General features: G+C 44.7%; 1 protein-coding gene across 3 annotated transcripts in view; it reads right to left on the minus strand.

Moving 5' to 3' along the window:
- EIF2B3 (eukaryotic translation initiation factor 2B subunit gamma) overlaps nucleotides 1–16710 on the minus strand; it is a 133570-nt gene that overhangs the window by 12752 nt on the left and 104108 nt on the right. For 2 of the 3 annotated variants that reach the window (XM_039474160.2, XM_074380712.1), the window contains 2 exons: nucleotides 14609–14686; nucleotides 13917–14065 (listed from right to left, as the gene is read on the minus strand). In XM_039474160.2, coding sequence (XP_039330094.1) covers nucleotides 13917–14065; nucleotides 14609–14686 — 227 coding nt within the window. Of the gene's footprint in view, nucleotides 1–2; nucleotides 12871–13916; nucleotides 14066–14608; nucleotides 14687–16710 lie in introns of those variants that run through there. The other variant, XM_074380713.1, reaches the window with a different exon arrangement.

Consider the following 16710-nt stretch of genomic DNA (forward strand, 5'->3'; position numbering starts at 1 on the left):
AACATAGTAGCCAAGTTAGGGAGGACCCAGGGCTCGCATCATCATCCTCATTATTATTGGTTGGGAGTTCTGGCTCCTCCCTAGGCCAGGAACAGCTGGGCAGTCTACTTAATGGCTACCTGCCTCAAGTTATCAGTGGAAGACACAATGGTAAGCCAAGCCAAGAGAGGACCTGGCTTCACAGAAGTCCAAATTTGGGACTATCCTCGTAACAATCTTTCTCTAAGGCCTAAAAAGAAGATACTCTGACTTCGGTTCTTTTTTTTTGTTTGTTTTTTAAACAGGGTCTCACTGTGTCACCAGGACTGGAGTGCAGTGGTGTGATCATAGATCACTGCAGCCTCTACAACACCTGGGTTCAAGTGATCCTCCCACCTCAGCCTGTAGCTGGGACTACAGTGCACACCAACATGCCTGGCTAATTACTTCAGTTCTTTAGGACCCCAGAACCTAGAGGTCTAAATTCCATCCAACCTCTTCTTTGGTCTGGGGCTGGTCCTTAGGCTGACCCATCACTGCTGCTTCTCATCTGGGAGTATATACCAAATTTCACTTGAGGCTCAGAAATCAAGAATCCTCCTAGAAGATCAACTCTGGAAACAATGGGCTCCCCACACTCTCACCACAGACTCTGGGAAAGCAAAGCCATACTCATTAAAAACGAAAAAAAAAATTTTTTTTTTTTTCCAGATAAGGTCTCGCTTTATTGCCCAGCCTGGAGTGCAGTGGTGCGATCTTGGCTCACTGCAGCCTCTACCTTGTGGGTTCAAGCGATTCTCCTGCCTGAGCCTCCCAAGTAGCTGGTACTACAGGGCCACCATACCAGGCTAATTTTTGTATTTTTAGTAGAGATGGGGTTTCACTATGTTGGCCAGGATGGTCTTGAACTCCTGACCTCAAGTGATCCACCTCCTTGGCCTCCCAAAGTGCAGGGATTACAGGAGTGAGTCACCACGCCTGGCCTAAAAAAATTTTTTTAAGAGATAAGGTATTATGTTGCCTAGGCTGGTCTCAAATTCAAGCTCAAGCAATTCTCCTGCCTCAGCCTCCTAAGTCTCTGAGACTACAGGTGCCCATCACTGTCTGGCTAAAAAGGATTTTTTAAAAACCAACTCCATTCCACATAAAAAACTATTCCAGACCCTAAAGCATACCCCAAGAGCAGCACCACTTGCTCGTAGCATTTAAATGCATTTAAAAAGCGGCCAGGTGCAGTGGCTTATACCTGTAATCCCAGCACTTTGGGAGGCTGAGGCAGGGGGATCACCTGAAGTCAGGAGTTTGAGACCAGCCTGACCAATATCATGAAACCCCGTCTCTACTAAAAATACAAAAATTAGCTGGGCTTGGTGGCAGGAGCCTGTAGCCCCAGCTACTTGGGAGGCTGAGACAGTAGAATTGCCTGAACCCATTGGGTAGAGGTTGCAGTGAGCTGAGATCATGCCATTGCACTCCAGCCTGGGCAACAAAAGCAAGACTGTCTCAAAAAAGAAAGGAATTTATGACTAACCTTTACTGTACATCTATTCTATGCCAGGTATTGTGCTAAATAAATACTCTCTGTACCTAATAGGAGTGACTTTTACAAATCTAGTAATTTCTTTTTTCTTTTTTTTGAGACAGAGTCTTGCTCTGTCGCCCAGGCTGGAGTGCAATGGCACAATCTGGGCTCACTGCAACCTCTGTCTCCTGGGTTGAAGCAATTCTCCTGCCTCAGCCTCCCAAGTAACTGGCATTACAGGTGCCTGCCACCATGCCTGGCTAATTTTTTTTTTTCTTTTTTGAGATGAAGTCTTGCTCTGTTGCCAGGCTGGGTGCAGTGGTGCAATGTCGGCTCACTGCAACCTCTGCTTCCCCAGTTCAAGTGATTCTCCTGCCTCAGCCTCCCGAGTAGCTGGGACTACAGGTGCACACCACCACGCCCAGCTAATTTTTGTATTTTTAGTAAAGATGGGGTTTCACCACATTGGCCAGGATGGTCTCGATCTCTTGATGTTGTGATCCACCTGCTTTGGCCTCCCAAAGTGCTGGGATTATAGGAGTGAGCCACTGTGCCTGGCCATTTTTTATATTTTTAGTAGAGGCAGGGTTTCGTCATGTTGGCCAGGCTGGTCTTGAACTCCTGACCTCAGGTAATCCAACCTTTTTTTTTTTTTTTGAGATGGAATCTTGCTCTGTCCCCCAGACTGAAGTGCACTGGTGCAATCTGCAACCTTCACCTCCCAGGTCCAAGCAATTCTGCCTCAGCCTCCCAAGCAGCTGGGACTACAGATGCGTACCACCACGCACAACCAATTTTTGTATTTTTAGTGGAGATGGGATTTCATCATGTTGGCCAGGCTGGTCTCAAACTCCTGGCCTCACATTATCTGCCTGCCTCAGCCTCCTCAAATGTTGGGATTACAGGCATGAGCCACCATGGCTGGCCACAAATCTAGTAATTTCTTTTTTTTGAGATAGGGTCTTACTTTGTAATCCAGGATGGTGTGCAGTGGTGTGATCTTGACTCACTGCAGCCTCTATCTCCTGGGCTGAAGTGATCCTCTGCCTCAGCCCCCCAAGTAGCTGAGACTATAGGCATGTGTATACTATAGTGTAAGAAATAACAAATAAAACCACCCTCAGTGTCCTGGCCCCCATCAATTATTTTGGTAGGTCTTGGGTAGAAGTTTAATGCATTTAACTAAAAGAAAACCCTTCCTAGATGATTCTGGGAGTACTATTTTAATCTCTGAGGCAATAAAAAAGAGCAACCACATTTTGCAGATGAGGTAACAGATTTAGAGAAGTTAAACCATTCACTGAAAACCATATAACTGCTAGTAACCTATTTAAATCTAGGTCTGCCTGACTTCAGAATCCATAATTTAATCATAATGCAATACAAAGAAATTAAGAAAAGACTAGAGGAGACCTAGAACTGCCTTATTCTGAGCTGAGATGGCTCAATGGAAGGAGCTCTTTTCTAACAAGAAGATATTCAGTACCCCTGGGTCAGAAATGGGAAGAGCAAAAAATGGGCAGCTGGCGGGGAGAAAGAGGAGGATAGAGAGGGTGTAAGCACCCTTTTAACAAAACAAAACTAAGGAAAAATTCTCAACCTAAGAGGCATGAGGGGGTGGGGAAGAGGACATTCTGAGGACTGAAAACACTGATACACAGGCCATTAAAAAAGATTATTCCCAAATGCCAAAACTTAGTAAAATGAAAAAAAATGTTAGTACTTTATGGGATTTCAGAGACTTCTTTATCTCTATTCTCCTAGGAGGTTAAAGCCTGTTGGAAAGCAGCAAAAGGCCAAAACCACAGCACTTCTGTGGTGTAGGCTAGCGATGGGGAGAGACAGCACTAGTTTGCCCTTTGGCAGACTTGGGATACACTCAGTGGGTGGGCTTTAAGAGAGCTTCCAGAACTTTCCAACTTGCCTAACTTGCAAAGCAGTCCAGCAAGCAGTTAGGGTGGTTCCTGATTTTTGGGGAAAATTTCTCCAAAAAGGGTAATAATGAAGCATAGAAAGCTTTAGCTACAGAGGCTCCTGGGATAAAGCTGCCCTTCAGTTAGCTACTAGTTTGTCATGGAAAAGTCTTATTTCTTTTTCCAAGGTGGTAGTGGGGGTATGCTTCCTACTCAGAAGTAAGAACCAAACAATGTGTGCTCTGAAGCTAGGTGAGGGGTAAATACAGCAGACAAGAAACAGCTAACAGGAACTCAACCATAATTAGAGACAATAAAACATCTATTTTGGAATCTGGGATATAAGTGGGAGAGATTTCTGGAAGGAAGAGGTAAGAATAACTGAGGTCGGATTTCCACAGTAATAAACAGCCTGGTTTTTCTTAGGCTTCGTAGATCTGATTGGGGTCTTCAGGAACCTCTCATATTGCCTATCTCATCCAGTTTATGTGTAACTCTGAGACACATAAACCATGGCTGTAGAGCGTGCAGATATGATAGGGAAAGCGGGGTGACCAATGGAAAGCTCTGGGCCCTCCTGAGGCTCCTGGTCAGTGGATCTGTGGAAGGCTTTGAGATGAATATCTGACAACAGCTTACTGGGTGTGAAACTCTTTTCTGACCATCTGTATCCTCAACTGTTCCCCAGTATTACCGTGTAGTCACAAATCACCTCCATTAGCAAGGCTGAGGTACTTTGGAAAAATTTCAACCAAACACAGCTTTTCCCATTCAAGAAGAAACTCCAGGATCAAGGACTTTACTGGGAGTATGTCTGTTCATGCTACAGGGAGTGTAAAGACAGGACTATATCAAACAAGCCCTCTACAGGTTGCCAACTGGCAGCGAAGTCTCTGTCTTTTCTGTTTAGTGCCTAAAGAGAGAGAAGAGATGAGTTCCTACAGTCCAAGAAAAGAACTTGCTCTAGGATAGAATTACAGCTTCTGAATTCTAGTTTTAACTTTCAGGTTGGCACTAAGCACTCTGCTGTGCTAATGTCTAGCTGTGTTCCCTAAGATGCTGCTCCGTGATGGCTAAGACTAAAGGAGACTTGGTTCTCATTTCTCCTTGGTGGGTTCAAATTTCAAGCACAGAGGCAGGCCTTGCAAAATTACTCTGAAAACTGTAATACTTCAGTGGAAAGGAGGCCATGAGAAAAACACAGAGTTCTACAGTAAGTGCACTGCTTGGCCAGGGACACTACGCTATACTATGTTGCAGCATATCACCCGAGGAAGAAGGCTGATTCGGGAAGCAAGACTGCCTCCAAATTCTGGCTCTTCTGGCTTTAGGTAGGTCTTTCTTCAGTTCTTTCCTGGGAGGAAAGGGAACTCACATATATCTACTGTCTAATACATCTCAGTCATTATACAAAGCACTTTACAGTATTATTATTATTATTTTTTAGATGGAATCTTGCTCTGTTGCCCAGGTTGGAGTGGAGTGGCACAATCTCGGCTCATTGCAACCTCCGCCTCCTGGGTTCAAGTGATTCTCCTGCCTCAGCCTCCTGAGTAGCTGGGAATACAGGTGGGTGCTACCACACTGGGATAATTTTTTATATTTTTAGTGGAGATGGGGTTTCACCATGTTAGCCAGGATGGTCTTGATCTCCTGATGTCATGATTCGCTCACCTTGGCCTCCTAAAGTGCTGGGATTATAGGTGTGAGCGACCATGCCCAGCCTATACTCATTTAATAACTTAATCCTTTTGGCAGACTTGCAGGGATGGTGGTATTTATTACAATTTTTACAGAGGAAATTGAGACTCAAAGATGTCAGACAATGTGCCTGAACCTAAAGTGACACTCCACTGTATCATGGACCTCTGCCTCAGTTACTGACTTAGAGAATATTTGGCAAAGAGGTATGAAACTTCTCAGTAACTCTGAGGATGGGCAGGTTCTTTTTTGAAGATTAGTTGGCAGGCTTCCTAAACCTACTTATGACCCTGGGGGAAGAAAAGGGAATGAAACTGAAGATACATGTAGCCTTTTTTTTTTTTTTTTTTTGAGATTTTTTTTTGGAGTTTCGCTCTTGTTACCCAGGCTGGAGTGCAGTGGCACGATCTCGGCTCACCGCAACCTCTGCCTCCTGGGTTCAGGCAATTCTCCTGCCTCAGCCTCCCGAGTAGCTGGGATTACAGGCATGCGCCACCATGCCCAGCTAATACATGTAGCTTTTCTAGGCATGTGACTAAGGTTGCTTTAGGCCAACTCACCACTTCAGCCCAAAGATTATGGCTGAGTCACCCATATCTCTCCAGGTGCTGGGAAGCCTCCTAACCTAAGCCCTTCAAAGCTGGTCCAAGTATCTCTTTAGAGAAAGAACCATGTGTTATTTTTATTTAAAAATATTTTTTATGATTTATAATTTCAAACAATTTTTTTTTTGGTAGAGATGGAATCTTCATGTTGCCCAGGCTGGTCTCAGACTCCTGGCCTCAGTGATCCTTCTATCTCAGCCTTCAAAGTATTGGGATTACAGGTGTGAGCCACTGTATCCAGCCAACTAAGTATTATTTTTAATGAAATATTTTAAGTATAGAAAAAAACTAGAGAATAATATAAAGAACATCTGTGTATCCACCAAACAGCTTAAGAAACAAACAATCCAACTTGCTACGCATCTTTCTTTCATCACATTTCCTTCCTTCTTCCACCAGGGTAACCATTATTTGACTGTGGTGTTTATTGTTCCTAAGCATTTTTACTACATATATTAAACATACAATGTTGTTTTGCACATTTTAAAATTGTACATACATTTTACCATTCTCTGTGCATCCTTCTGTAACTTGCTTTCCCCTCTTCAACATCACCTTTGTGATCTATCCAGGTTGATTCAGGTAATGAGATATAATACTTGAAGAAATGATCTTACCTTTTTCCTGTTTCTGGTCACTCTTGCTCTTGGGTCCTCTAGATTAAAATGTACTGGCTCCAGTGAGCAGGCTGAAAATTTCCTCTTTTTAGTTCTATGTGCCCCACTTCACTATACAAGGTTTAGTGGTGAGAAATGGCTCCCTCCTCATATTCCCTAAGCAGAGGCTAGGGAGTTTAGGGGAAATCAAAGCAAAGATTTAACAGCCTTAAGGAGTTAAGTTGCAGAATTCTTCATCTAAGAAGATGGGTTTAGCGCAAATGGTTCCAAGACAGGCAATAAGCCAAAAGCCATTAGTAACCCCTTTAATCCAGGGGATCTTTCCAAAGTGTCATAATTTCCTGTTTTCAAGAGGATGACAGAAGTACTAGCTGTGGTGACTCATGCCTGTAATCTCAGCGATTTGGGAGGCTGAGGCGGGTGTACTACCTGAGGCCAGGAGTTCAAGACCAGCCTGGCCAACATGGCAAAACCCACCTACTAAAAATACAAAAATTAGTCTGGCGTGGTGGTGTGTGCCTGTAGTCCCAGCTACTCAGGAGGCTGAGGTGGGAGGATCGCTTGAACCCAGGAGGCAGAGGTTGCAGTAAGCCAAGATCATGCCACTGCGCTCCAGCCTGGGTGACACAGCAAAACTCTGTCTCCAAAAAGAATTCTCTTAACAATTATGTTCTTTTGTGCAACTATAATTATCACTAATCAGACTTACGGTTAAGAGGATTCACTTTTATACCTTAAACTATCCATTTTCGTTTCTTCCTTGGCTATATCTTCAAGTAGAGTTTTCCAGAGGGTTCATGGGTGACACATGTCCTGAGCCCTGTAATATTTCTGAGGCTTTTACATAGCAACCATAACTGACTAAAGGATTCTTTTTTGTTTTCTTTCCTTGTAGGAATGAAATACGGAAGGTTATAAGATTCTTAGGTCACAACTGTTTCCCCTCTAAATTCTCTAAATGTTGTTTCACTGTCTTCTGGCCTTAAATGTTACCACAGGAAAGTCTGAGGCCAGGCTGGGCATGGTGGCTCATGTTTGTAATTCCAGCCCTTTGGGAGGCCGAGGCGGGCAGATCACTTGAGGTCAGAGTTCAAGACCAGCCTGGTCCAACGTGGCAAAACCCCATCTCTACTAAAAATACAAAAATTAGCTGGGCCTGATGGTGGGCGCCTGTAATCCCAGCTACTTGGGAGGCTGAGGTAGGGGAACTGCTTGAACCTGTGAGGTGAGCTGAAATTGCACCACTGTACTCCAGCCTGTGTGACAGAGTGAGACTCTGTCTTAAAAAAAAAAAAAAGAAAAAAAGAAAAAAGAAATGTCTGAGGCCAGCCTGAATTTCTTCCTTCTATGTGCCTTGATGTTTTTTCTTTCAGTTTTGCATGCCTTGGTATTTTGAAAAGAGGATGTTTGTCATTTTTCCTTTGGTTCACCCATGTTCCCATTCCTTATACTCCTTACGTTAAATCTTGGTGTTCTCTTTGGATTTTATCTAAATGTCATTGTATCTGGAAGATATTCTATAGTCTGTGCATAGGTATGTGTAGGTTATTTGGTTTTATTATAGACAAAGCTTCCTTCTGTGGTTTTGTTTTTTCAATTTTGTGAGCTTCAAGGAATGAAGCACTCATCCACAAATCTTTTTCTATATTTATAACATTGGCACCAACTTAAAAAAAAACTATTTATTTTCTTTTTCTCCCTCTCTGTAATTATGTACAATTTTTTTTTTTCTAGAAGCAGGAGGGATCTCTTAACAGATATTTAGCCAATTATAGTAGAGGGGTTAAATCAGAGATCTCTATTTTTCATTCAGTAAATGCTTATAAGATATCTAATATGTAAAAAGTGCAGTATTAAGGAGTTAGGGGATACAAGAACATATAAAACTATTTCTATACTCAAGGAATTTATAGTCTAGTTGAAGAGAGAATAAAGATGCAGTAAGTGCCACAGTACCACATGAGCATGAATCAAGTGTTATGGATGAACAGGGAGCACAGAGGTGGGGGAAATAATTTCTGGCTATGACTTTTTTAATTTAATTTTTTTTTTTTTTTTTTTTTTAGGTGGAGTTTCGCTCTTGTTTCCTAGGCTGGAGTGCAATGGCATGATCTTGGCTTATGGCAACCTCTGCCTTCTAGGTTCAAGTAATTCTCCTGCCTTAGCCTCCCAAATAGCTGGGATTACAGGCATGTGCCACCACGACTGGCTAATTTTTTTATATTTTTAGTAGAGATGGGGTTTCTCCATGTTGGTCAGGCTGGTCTTGAACTCCTGACCTCAGGTAATCCTCCTGGCCTTGGCCTCCCAAAGTGCTAGGATTACAGGCAATAGCCACTGCGCTCTGCCATTTTTTTTTTTTTTTGAGACGGAATCGCGCTCTGTCACCCAGTCTGGAGTGCAGTGGTGTGATCTTGGCTCATTGTAACCTCCGCCTCCCAGGTTCACGTGATTCTCCTGCATCAGCCTCCTGAGTAGCTGGGATTATAGGTGTGCGCCACCATGCACAGCTAATTTTTGTATTTTTAGTAGAGATGGCGTTTCACCATGTTGGCAAGGGTGGTCTCGAACTCCTGACCTCAGGTGATTGGCTCATCTCGGCCTCCCAAAGTGCTGGGATTACAGGCATGAGCCACCATGACTGGCTGGCTATGACAATTTAAGAAAGCTGCATGAAAGAGTTGGAAAATGCACTGGATCTTGCAAGATGGATAGGATATTCACAGGTAAGAGCTCCAAAGAGAGGTGATTCAAGCAGGGTGAATGTTAGAAATAAAGGGAAGTAGAAATGTAAGGAACCCAGTGGGCAGGGCAGTCAGTTGAGTGTAGCTCATTCAGGGTAATGATAAGAAGTAGTAATTTCTTATCAGGTGCTGAGGGCTACACTTGCTAACTGCAAAACGCATGGAAAACCTAGGTGAGAACCTGGCTTTCTAGCCTGCCAGCATGTGAAGATGCTACCCTAGACTACTGCTTGGGTCATGGACCTTGGATTAGGGGGAAATGCAGGAGAGGTTGCTTGGGACCAGGGGACAAAAGATGCAGAAAACAGGGCTGACACTCAAGCCTTGACAATGAAGTGTTCACTACACGGTAGATTCCAGAGCATCAGCTGTCATATAAAATGCCAGAACATGAGAAAGACGGGCAGGAGCTTTCTCTGAATAGTCTCATCTACACCTTCTCCAAGGTGGTCCTATTAACATCCCTCAAGCCCTGAAGACTTTGGGCAGGTGTCCAGAAAGCCTCGGCAAGCTTTCAAGCCTCAGCAGCCCACCACTGCTGGCAGAGACAAGCACACAAAGAATATGAAAAACTCCCTTCTGAACAATTTTATGCTTTTACTTTGCCACTTAGCCAAGACAGAATAGCAGCAGGGTAATCAAGTCTCACTTAATCGCAATTTAATTACCTTTCCCAAGTTTGCCATAATTAAAACTAAGTGACCCCAAAATAATGGGAAAAAGTTCATATGGGATGTAGGATGCCTGATCTTATCAGCAGGAGCTAATTCGCAGGATTGGGTAATCTCTAATGGCCTTCCTACTCATTAGTCTTATGTGGGCTGCCTATAGCTTTACCTCAACTTTTTTATTTAAAAAAGAAGTAGCCAGCCTAGGCAACATAGTGAGACTCTGTCTCTAAACAAACAAATAAAAAAACAAACAAACAAAAACTAGCCATGTAGTGGCACATGCTTGTAGTCCCAGCTACTAGGGAAGCTGAGGTGGGAAGATCACTTGAGCCCAGGAGGTTTGAGGCTGCAGTGAGCCATGATCGCACAACTGCACTCTAGCCTGGATGACAGAATAAGAACTTGTCTCCTCCAAAACAGCAAATGACCATGAAATATGCCAAGCCTTTGCTCTGAACTTTTCTCACATAGGAAGCTGTAGTATCTTAGGGAGCCATGGTTTCCTCACCAAGTCTCTTCATGTCAATTAGGATACAAACACTGACACTGGCATTTTTTTTTTTTGGTTTTGTTTTTTTTAAGAGACAGCGTTTTGCATGTTGCCCAGACTGTCTTGAACTCCTGAGCTCAGGCAATGTGCCTCAGCCTCCCAAAATCTTGGGATTATAGGTTACAGGTGTGACCCACTGTGCCCAGCCCTAATACTGGACTTTAATGTGGTGTTAGAGAGCTGCTACTTTGTCTGTCCACCCACAGAAGGCAGGGAAAGGTTGATAATTAAAGCATATGGGGAAGTTATGCCATTGTCTTCATTGGAAGGTCTGAGAGAACAAAAGTTACAAAGCCTCATGAGTTACTTGGAACCAGGTGATCAAATGGATGAAGGCAAGTGTAGTTCTGGTTTGAGAGAATGGTGTGGGGCCGGGCGCGGTGGCTCATGCCTGTAATCCCAGCACTTTGGGAGGCCGAGGCGGGTGGATCACGAGGTCAAGAGATCGAGACCAACCTGGTCAACATGGTGAAACCCCGTCTCTACTACAAATACAAAAAATTAGCTGGGCATGGTGGCGTGTGCCTGTAATCCCAGCTACTCAGGAGGCTGAGGCAGGAGAATTGCCTGAACCCAGGAGGCGGAGGTTGCGGTGAGCCGAGATCGTGCCATTGCACTCCAGCCTGGGTAACAAGAGCGAAACTCCATCTCAAAAAAAAAAAGAGAATGGTGATGTTTGCCAGTCTTATCCAGGAGTCTGGAAGGGAACACGGCATAGCAGGGGTGCAATGAGAAAAAAGTCTGGAATGCTACAATTTATTCATCCATAAAAATTTAGGAGTTCAGCTGGATGACTTCTTTTTTCTTTTGAGATGGAGTCTTGCTCTGTCACCAGGCTGGAGTGCAGTGGTGCAATCTTGGCTCACTGCAACCTCTGCCCCCTGGGTTCAAGCAATTCTTCCGCCTCAGTCTCCTGAATAGCTGGAACCACAGGCGCGTACCACGATGCCCGGCTAATTTTTTTGTATTTTTAGTAGAGACGGGGTTTCACCATGTTGGCCAGGATCGTCTCGATCTCTTGACCTCATGATCCGTCTGCCTCAGCCTCCCAAAGTGCTGGGATTACAGGTGTCAGCCACCATGCCCGGCCAGCTGGATGACTTCTAAGGCCTCATCCCACAATAGCATTCTAGACTAAGTGTTGGAGCCAGACCATGAGAAATGAAGTTCCAATGTCTTCTAAAGGTTAGGGGGAACTTTCAAAAGGTCTTTAATAGAACAAAGATCTGATCAGAGATATTCTTCAGAAAGACAATGTTGGCAACATGCCATCTTTGTCAAATGAGATAAAGTGGTAATATAATAACAATAACAATAATAAATAAAAATAGCAACTAACTTCTAAATGCTTTATATGGCTGGGTGCAGTGGCTCATGCCTGTAATCCCAGCACTTTGGGAGGCCGAGGTGGGCAGATCATCACTTGAGGTCAGAAGTTTGAGACCAGTCTGGCCAACATGGTGAAACCCTGTCTCTACTAAAAACAAAAATTAGCTGGGTGTGGGGATGTGTGCCTGTAATCCCGGCTACTAAGGAGGCCGAGGCAGAAGAACTGCTTAAACCCGGAAGGCGGAGGTGGCAGTGAGCCAAGGTCACACCACTGCACTCTAGCCTGGGTGACAGAGTGAGACTCTCTCTCAAAAAAAAAAAAAAAAAAAAGCTTTATATTTACTAACTAATTTAGTGCTCCCAATAAACCTACAAGGTAGTTAAGTTTTACCACATTTTATAATGAGAAATCAGGCATAAAGAGGTAAGGACTTTTTTTTTTTTTTTTTTTTTTTTTTTTTTTTAGATAAGAGTCTCACTCTTGTCACTCAGGCTGGAGTGCAGTGGCACGATCACAGGTCACTGCAACCTCCACCTTCTGAGTTCAAGCAATTTTTCTGCCTCCTGAGTAGCTGGGACTACAGGTATGCACCACCATGCCCAGCTAATTTGGCCAATTCTTTAAGAGGCTAATAAGTGACAGACCTAGGATTCAGTTAGCCAGGTGTCCCCAAACTTTTTACACAGGGGGCCAGTTCACTGTCCCTCAGACTGTTGGAGGGCTGCCACATACTGTACTCCTCTCACTGACCACAAATGAAAGAGGTGCCCCTTCCTGAAGTGTGGCGGGCGGCCGGATAAATGGCCTTAGGTGGCCGCATTCCGTAGTTTGGGGATGCCTGAGTTAGGCAGTGTGACTCCAGACCTCATGTTCTAATTTATAAGAACAATGAGGGAAGAGTAAATGTAGAAGACAAAGAATGATGAAGACAGGAAAAATAAGTTAGAGAACACCAAAATGGTCAGGTGTAGTGGCTCATGCCTGTAATCTCAGCACTGTGGGAGGCTGAGGTGGGAGGGGAGGACTGCTTGAGCTCAGAAATTTGAGCCTGGGTAACATAGGCCTCAATCTGGCTTCTCAAAGACAAGTCTCAGTGCTCCGAAAAGAACCTGGTCTCTACTAAAAAACAGTGGCACATGCCTGTAGTCCCAGCTACTCAGGAGGCTGAGGTGAGAGAATCACCTGAGTCCAGGGGGTCGAGGCTGCAGTAAGCCATGATCACATCACCGCGCTCCAGCCTGGGGGACAAAGATAGACCCCATTGAGAGAGAGAGAGAGAGAGAGGAGAGAGAGAAAATATCACAAGAATGATTTGGGAAAGAGACAAAGACTTTATATCTCTGGGTCTGACCTCTTTTCTTAAGCTCTAACCACAAACTGAACACCAGACATCTCCACATACCTGATGTCCTACAGGCACTTCCAACCTCTTGTGATCTACACAGACATTGTCTCACACAAATCTGCCCCTCCTTCCTCATCTCAGTGAGTGTATCACCATCGACTTTTTCCCTAACTGGAAACCTGGGCTTCACTTGTCAACTGTCCTCTCCCTTACCCCATATGTCCCCTCCTTGCTCATTCCTTGTTAGTTTCCTTAGATTCCTTTTCTTATGTCTAAAATTGCTTGCGGTTGGTTGTTCCCATTTCCCAAGGTTTTGTTTTGGTTTCTTTTTTTTTCATGTCACACACTCTCCCTGCCTGGGTGATTTCACCCACTCTACTCCCAAGGCTTCAGTTATCACTTTTTTTTTTTTTTTTTTTTTGAGACAGAGTCTCACTCTGTTATCCAGGCTGGAGTTCAGTGGTGCAATCTTGGCTTACTGCAACCTCCACCTCCAGGGTTCAAACAAACCTCCTGCCTCAGCCTCCAGAGTAGCTGAGATTACAGGTGCGTGCCACCACACTTGGCTAATTTGTGTATTTTTGGTAGAGATGGGGTTCTGCCTTGTTGCCCAGGCTGGTCTTGAACTCCTGGGCTTATCCACCCACCTCAGCCTCCCAAAGTGCTGGAATTACAGGCATGAGCCATCACACCCAGCCTTAAGTTATCACTTCTATGCCCACCACTTCCAAACTTGTACCTCAAGCACAAGCTTCTTTCCTAAGTTCTAGCCCTGTAGATCAAGGCCTCCTGTACATTACCATGCATTCAACTTGTCCCAGATGGAACTCATAATCTTCTCACCTCCCACTCTGCCAATCTTGCTCTTCCTCTACTAAAAATGCTTTGAAGGCATTTTTCCATTATCTTTGCCTCAAGTGGGTACATGGGGAAACATACCCTTCCTCCACAATGACTGAGTTCATGAGAAGGCAATTGGTAATCGTCACTCTATCTTTTATGAGACAGGATGAACCAATGACTGAGCGCTTAATGGATGACTTCTCTCCAATCTGTGTATCTGGCCCAATGAGGCTGTCAACTCCAACCTGTAAAAGGCAAAATGTAAAACCCTGTCCATCCATCTCAACCAGCTGCAAACCACCCTCCAGATCCCTCAAGGTGGAATCTAATGGGATCTTTCCTATAGACATACATCAGCAAGAGGGACCATCATCAGTATTTCTCAGGGCCACAAGGTCACATAACACCTCTGAGATCACCTCAAACCTAACTGAAGCATGGGCCTTCCTCCCTTGCCAAGAAAACAAAACAAAACAAACAACAGACACATATACACATTCATGCACTTCTGTGTACAGATGTGCTCTCTTAAAGAGAGTGCTCAAATCAGAGTTAGAAGGAGAACAGATTGAGAGCTCCTGTGTCTGACCTTGTAATAGACCCTTCCTTACAAGGTCAGCACTTGTCCAGGCAGTCTTGTTGAGTGAGATTTTATTGTCAAAACCTGCTGTGATTTCCCTGGGGCTAACAAGGTTCAGGACTTGAAGGCTGCAATCTGGCTTCTCAAAGACAAGTCTCAATGCTCCCAAAGAACATCCCATGCCTGCCCTGCCCACACTAGCACTTACCAGGTGTTTGCTGACAATCTGGGCTGATGCGTGGACGGGTGGTTCTTCTGGACAGAGAGCAGACAGCAATTTGGGCACCTTGAGGACAGAGATTTGTTTACTAAAGATCTGAAAACGCCTAGGTAGAACCCAATGTCTAATCAGAGATACAGGGAGTTCTTAGCCACAGCTTCCTGTCTGAGTGAGGGAGAGCAGGAGGCTGCTTCATTCCCACTAGGACCAGGATTATTTATGCAGCAGCTTCTAGATGGCCTTATTCTCAGTCTCTTAGCTGTGAATGCTCTTCCTTGAAAGTAATGCCATGTCCCTTGGCTGGGAGGCAGTGAGACAAGTCTTTGAGATATCCACATAGCACTTTCTTGGGAAAGGAGGACTTACAGGGCAAGGAACACCCTGAATCCTGATCATAGGCATCCTGGGTTCCTGGTCACCTCTTGGACCACTGTGACCATGCATGAGGTGAGGATGAGATCAATTTTAGACAAATTCCAAAACAAGGACAGATCCTGAGAAGGCATCCATCCACCAGCCAAAAGAAAACATGAAGGGGAAGTTCACACTGTTCCCTCTCCAGTGTGAGAAACCTGAAAAGGCTAGAGGTATGGGGAGCTTTGGGTACCAGTCCATTAGGAAGGCAGAGGTAGTGTGCCTGTCTGTGATTCTCCAGTACAGGCAGAATGCTAGTTAGAAGACCGTGTGTGGCAGCCACACCAGCTGATGGAAGCCTTGTGAGCACGGCGACATTGGAATGTGAAGGCTAATCCCCAGCCTCCAGCCCTGTGATCTTTTATTCCACGCTCCACCCAAGGCCTTTTGGGCCTGTCTGCTGCATAGCCCCTGCTGGCACTTCAGAGGATACTCTTCCCAGTATGTTCGTGAGAGTAGATCCTCTCTTTCATAATGTGGACATAGCAGTGCACCTGTGATCTGGACAAGTCTTCCCACTCAGGTCATCCATGAACACCTTTCCAGACCAGTCTGAAAGACTCTAGTCACAGGTAAATGTGAGACTAGCTATGATTTCGCATAAGCTCTCTGGCTTGGATTCCCTTGGATCTGTAACCAATCCAGGTTGAGGCCCGCCTGAGGTTTCACTCGGTGTGGGTCCTACAGATTCCTGAGCCAGGTTTTCTTCAGAGACTCAATTCTGATCATCTTTCTCGAAACAGAGTCTCACTCTGTTGCCCAGGCTGGAGTGCAGTGGTACAGTCTGGGCTCACTGCAACCTCTGCCTCCCAGGTTAAAGCGATTCTCCTGCCTCAGCCACCCGAGAAGCTGGGATTACAGGTATGCGTCACCATGCTATGCTCTGCTAATTTTTGTATTTATTTTTCTTTCTTTTTTTTTTTTTGTTGGCAAGGGGCTTTATAATTTTTGTATTTTTAGTAGAGGTGGGGTTTTGCCATGTTGGCCAGGCTGGTCCCAAACTCCTGACCTCAGGTGATCCACCTGCCTTGGCCTCCCGAAGTGCTGCGATTACAGGTGTGAGCCACCGCATCCGCCCTCAATTCCAATTTTCAACAATTTCTTTTGTATTACTATGCACCCCACTGCCACCCTGGTTTGCATCTGCAATTATATTTTCATAGGATTCTGCTAGGAGCAATGTCAATAACTAAACTTTTCATTATCTTACCTCTGTTACCCTTGAATGCCAACCCAATGTAGTTCCCTCTATTATTTATCTTTTCTTACTGTCTTTAAAAAATTTTTTTTGAGACAGAGTCTTACTGTCTTGCTCAGGCTTAGTTTGGAGCGTGGTGGTGAGATCTCAGCTCCCTGCAACCTCTGTATCCTGGGCTCAGGTGATCCTCCTGCCTCAGCCTTCCAAGTAGTTGGGACTACAGCCACATGCCACCATATCTGGCTAATTTTTTGTAGCATTTTTTGTAGAGACAGGATTTTGCCATGTTGTCCAGGCTGGTGTCAAACTCCTGGGCTCAAGAGATCCACTGGCCTCGACCTCCCAAAGTGCTGGGATTACACGTATAGGCCACCGTGCCTGGACTCTTTTCTTATTCTCATCTAAACTCTCTACTGCTCTGCATTTCCTTTTCCTGTCTCATTATCCCTCCCTCCCAAAACCTTCCTCCTGGGCTCAC

This window comes from Saimiri boliviensis, chromosome 11 (genome assembly GCF_048565385.1).
Source record: "Saimiri boliviensis isolate mSaiBol1 chromosome 11, mSaiBol1.pri, whole genome shotgun sequence".
Classification (NCBI taxonomy): domain Eukaryota; kingdom Metazoa; phylum Chordata; class Mammalia; order Primates; family Cebidae; genus Saimiri; species Saimiri boliviensis.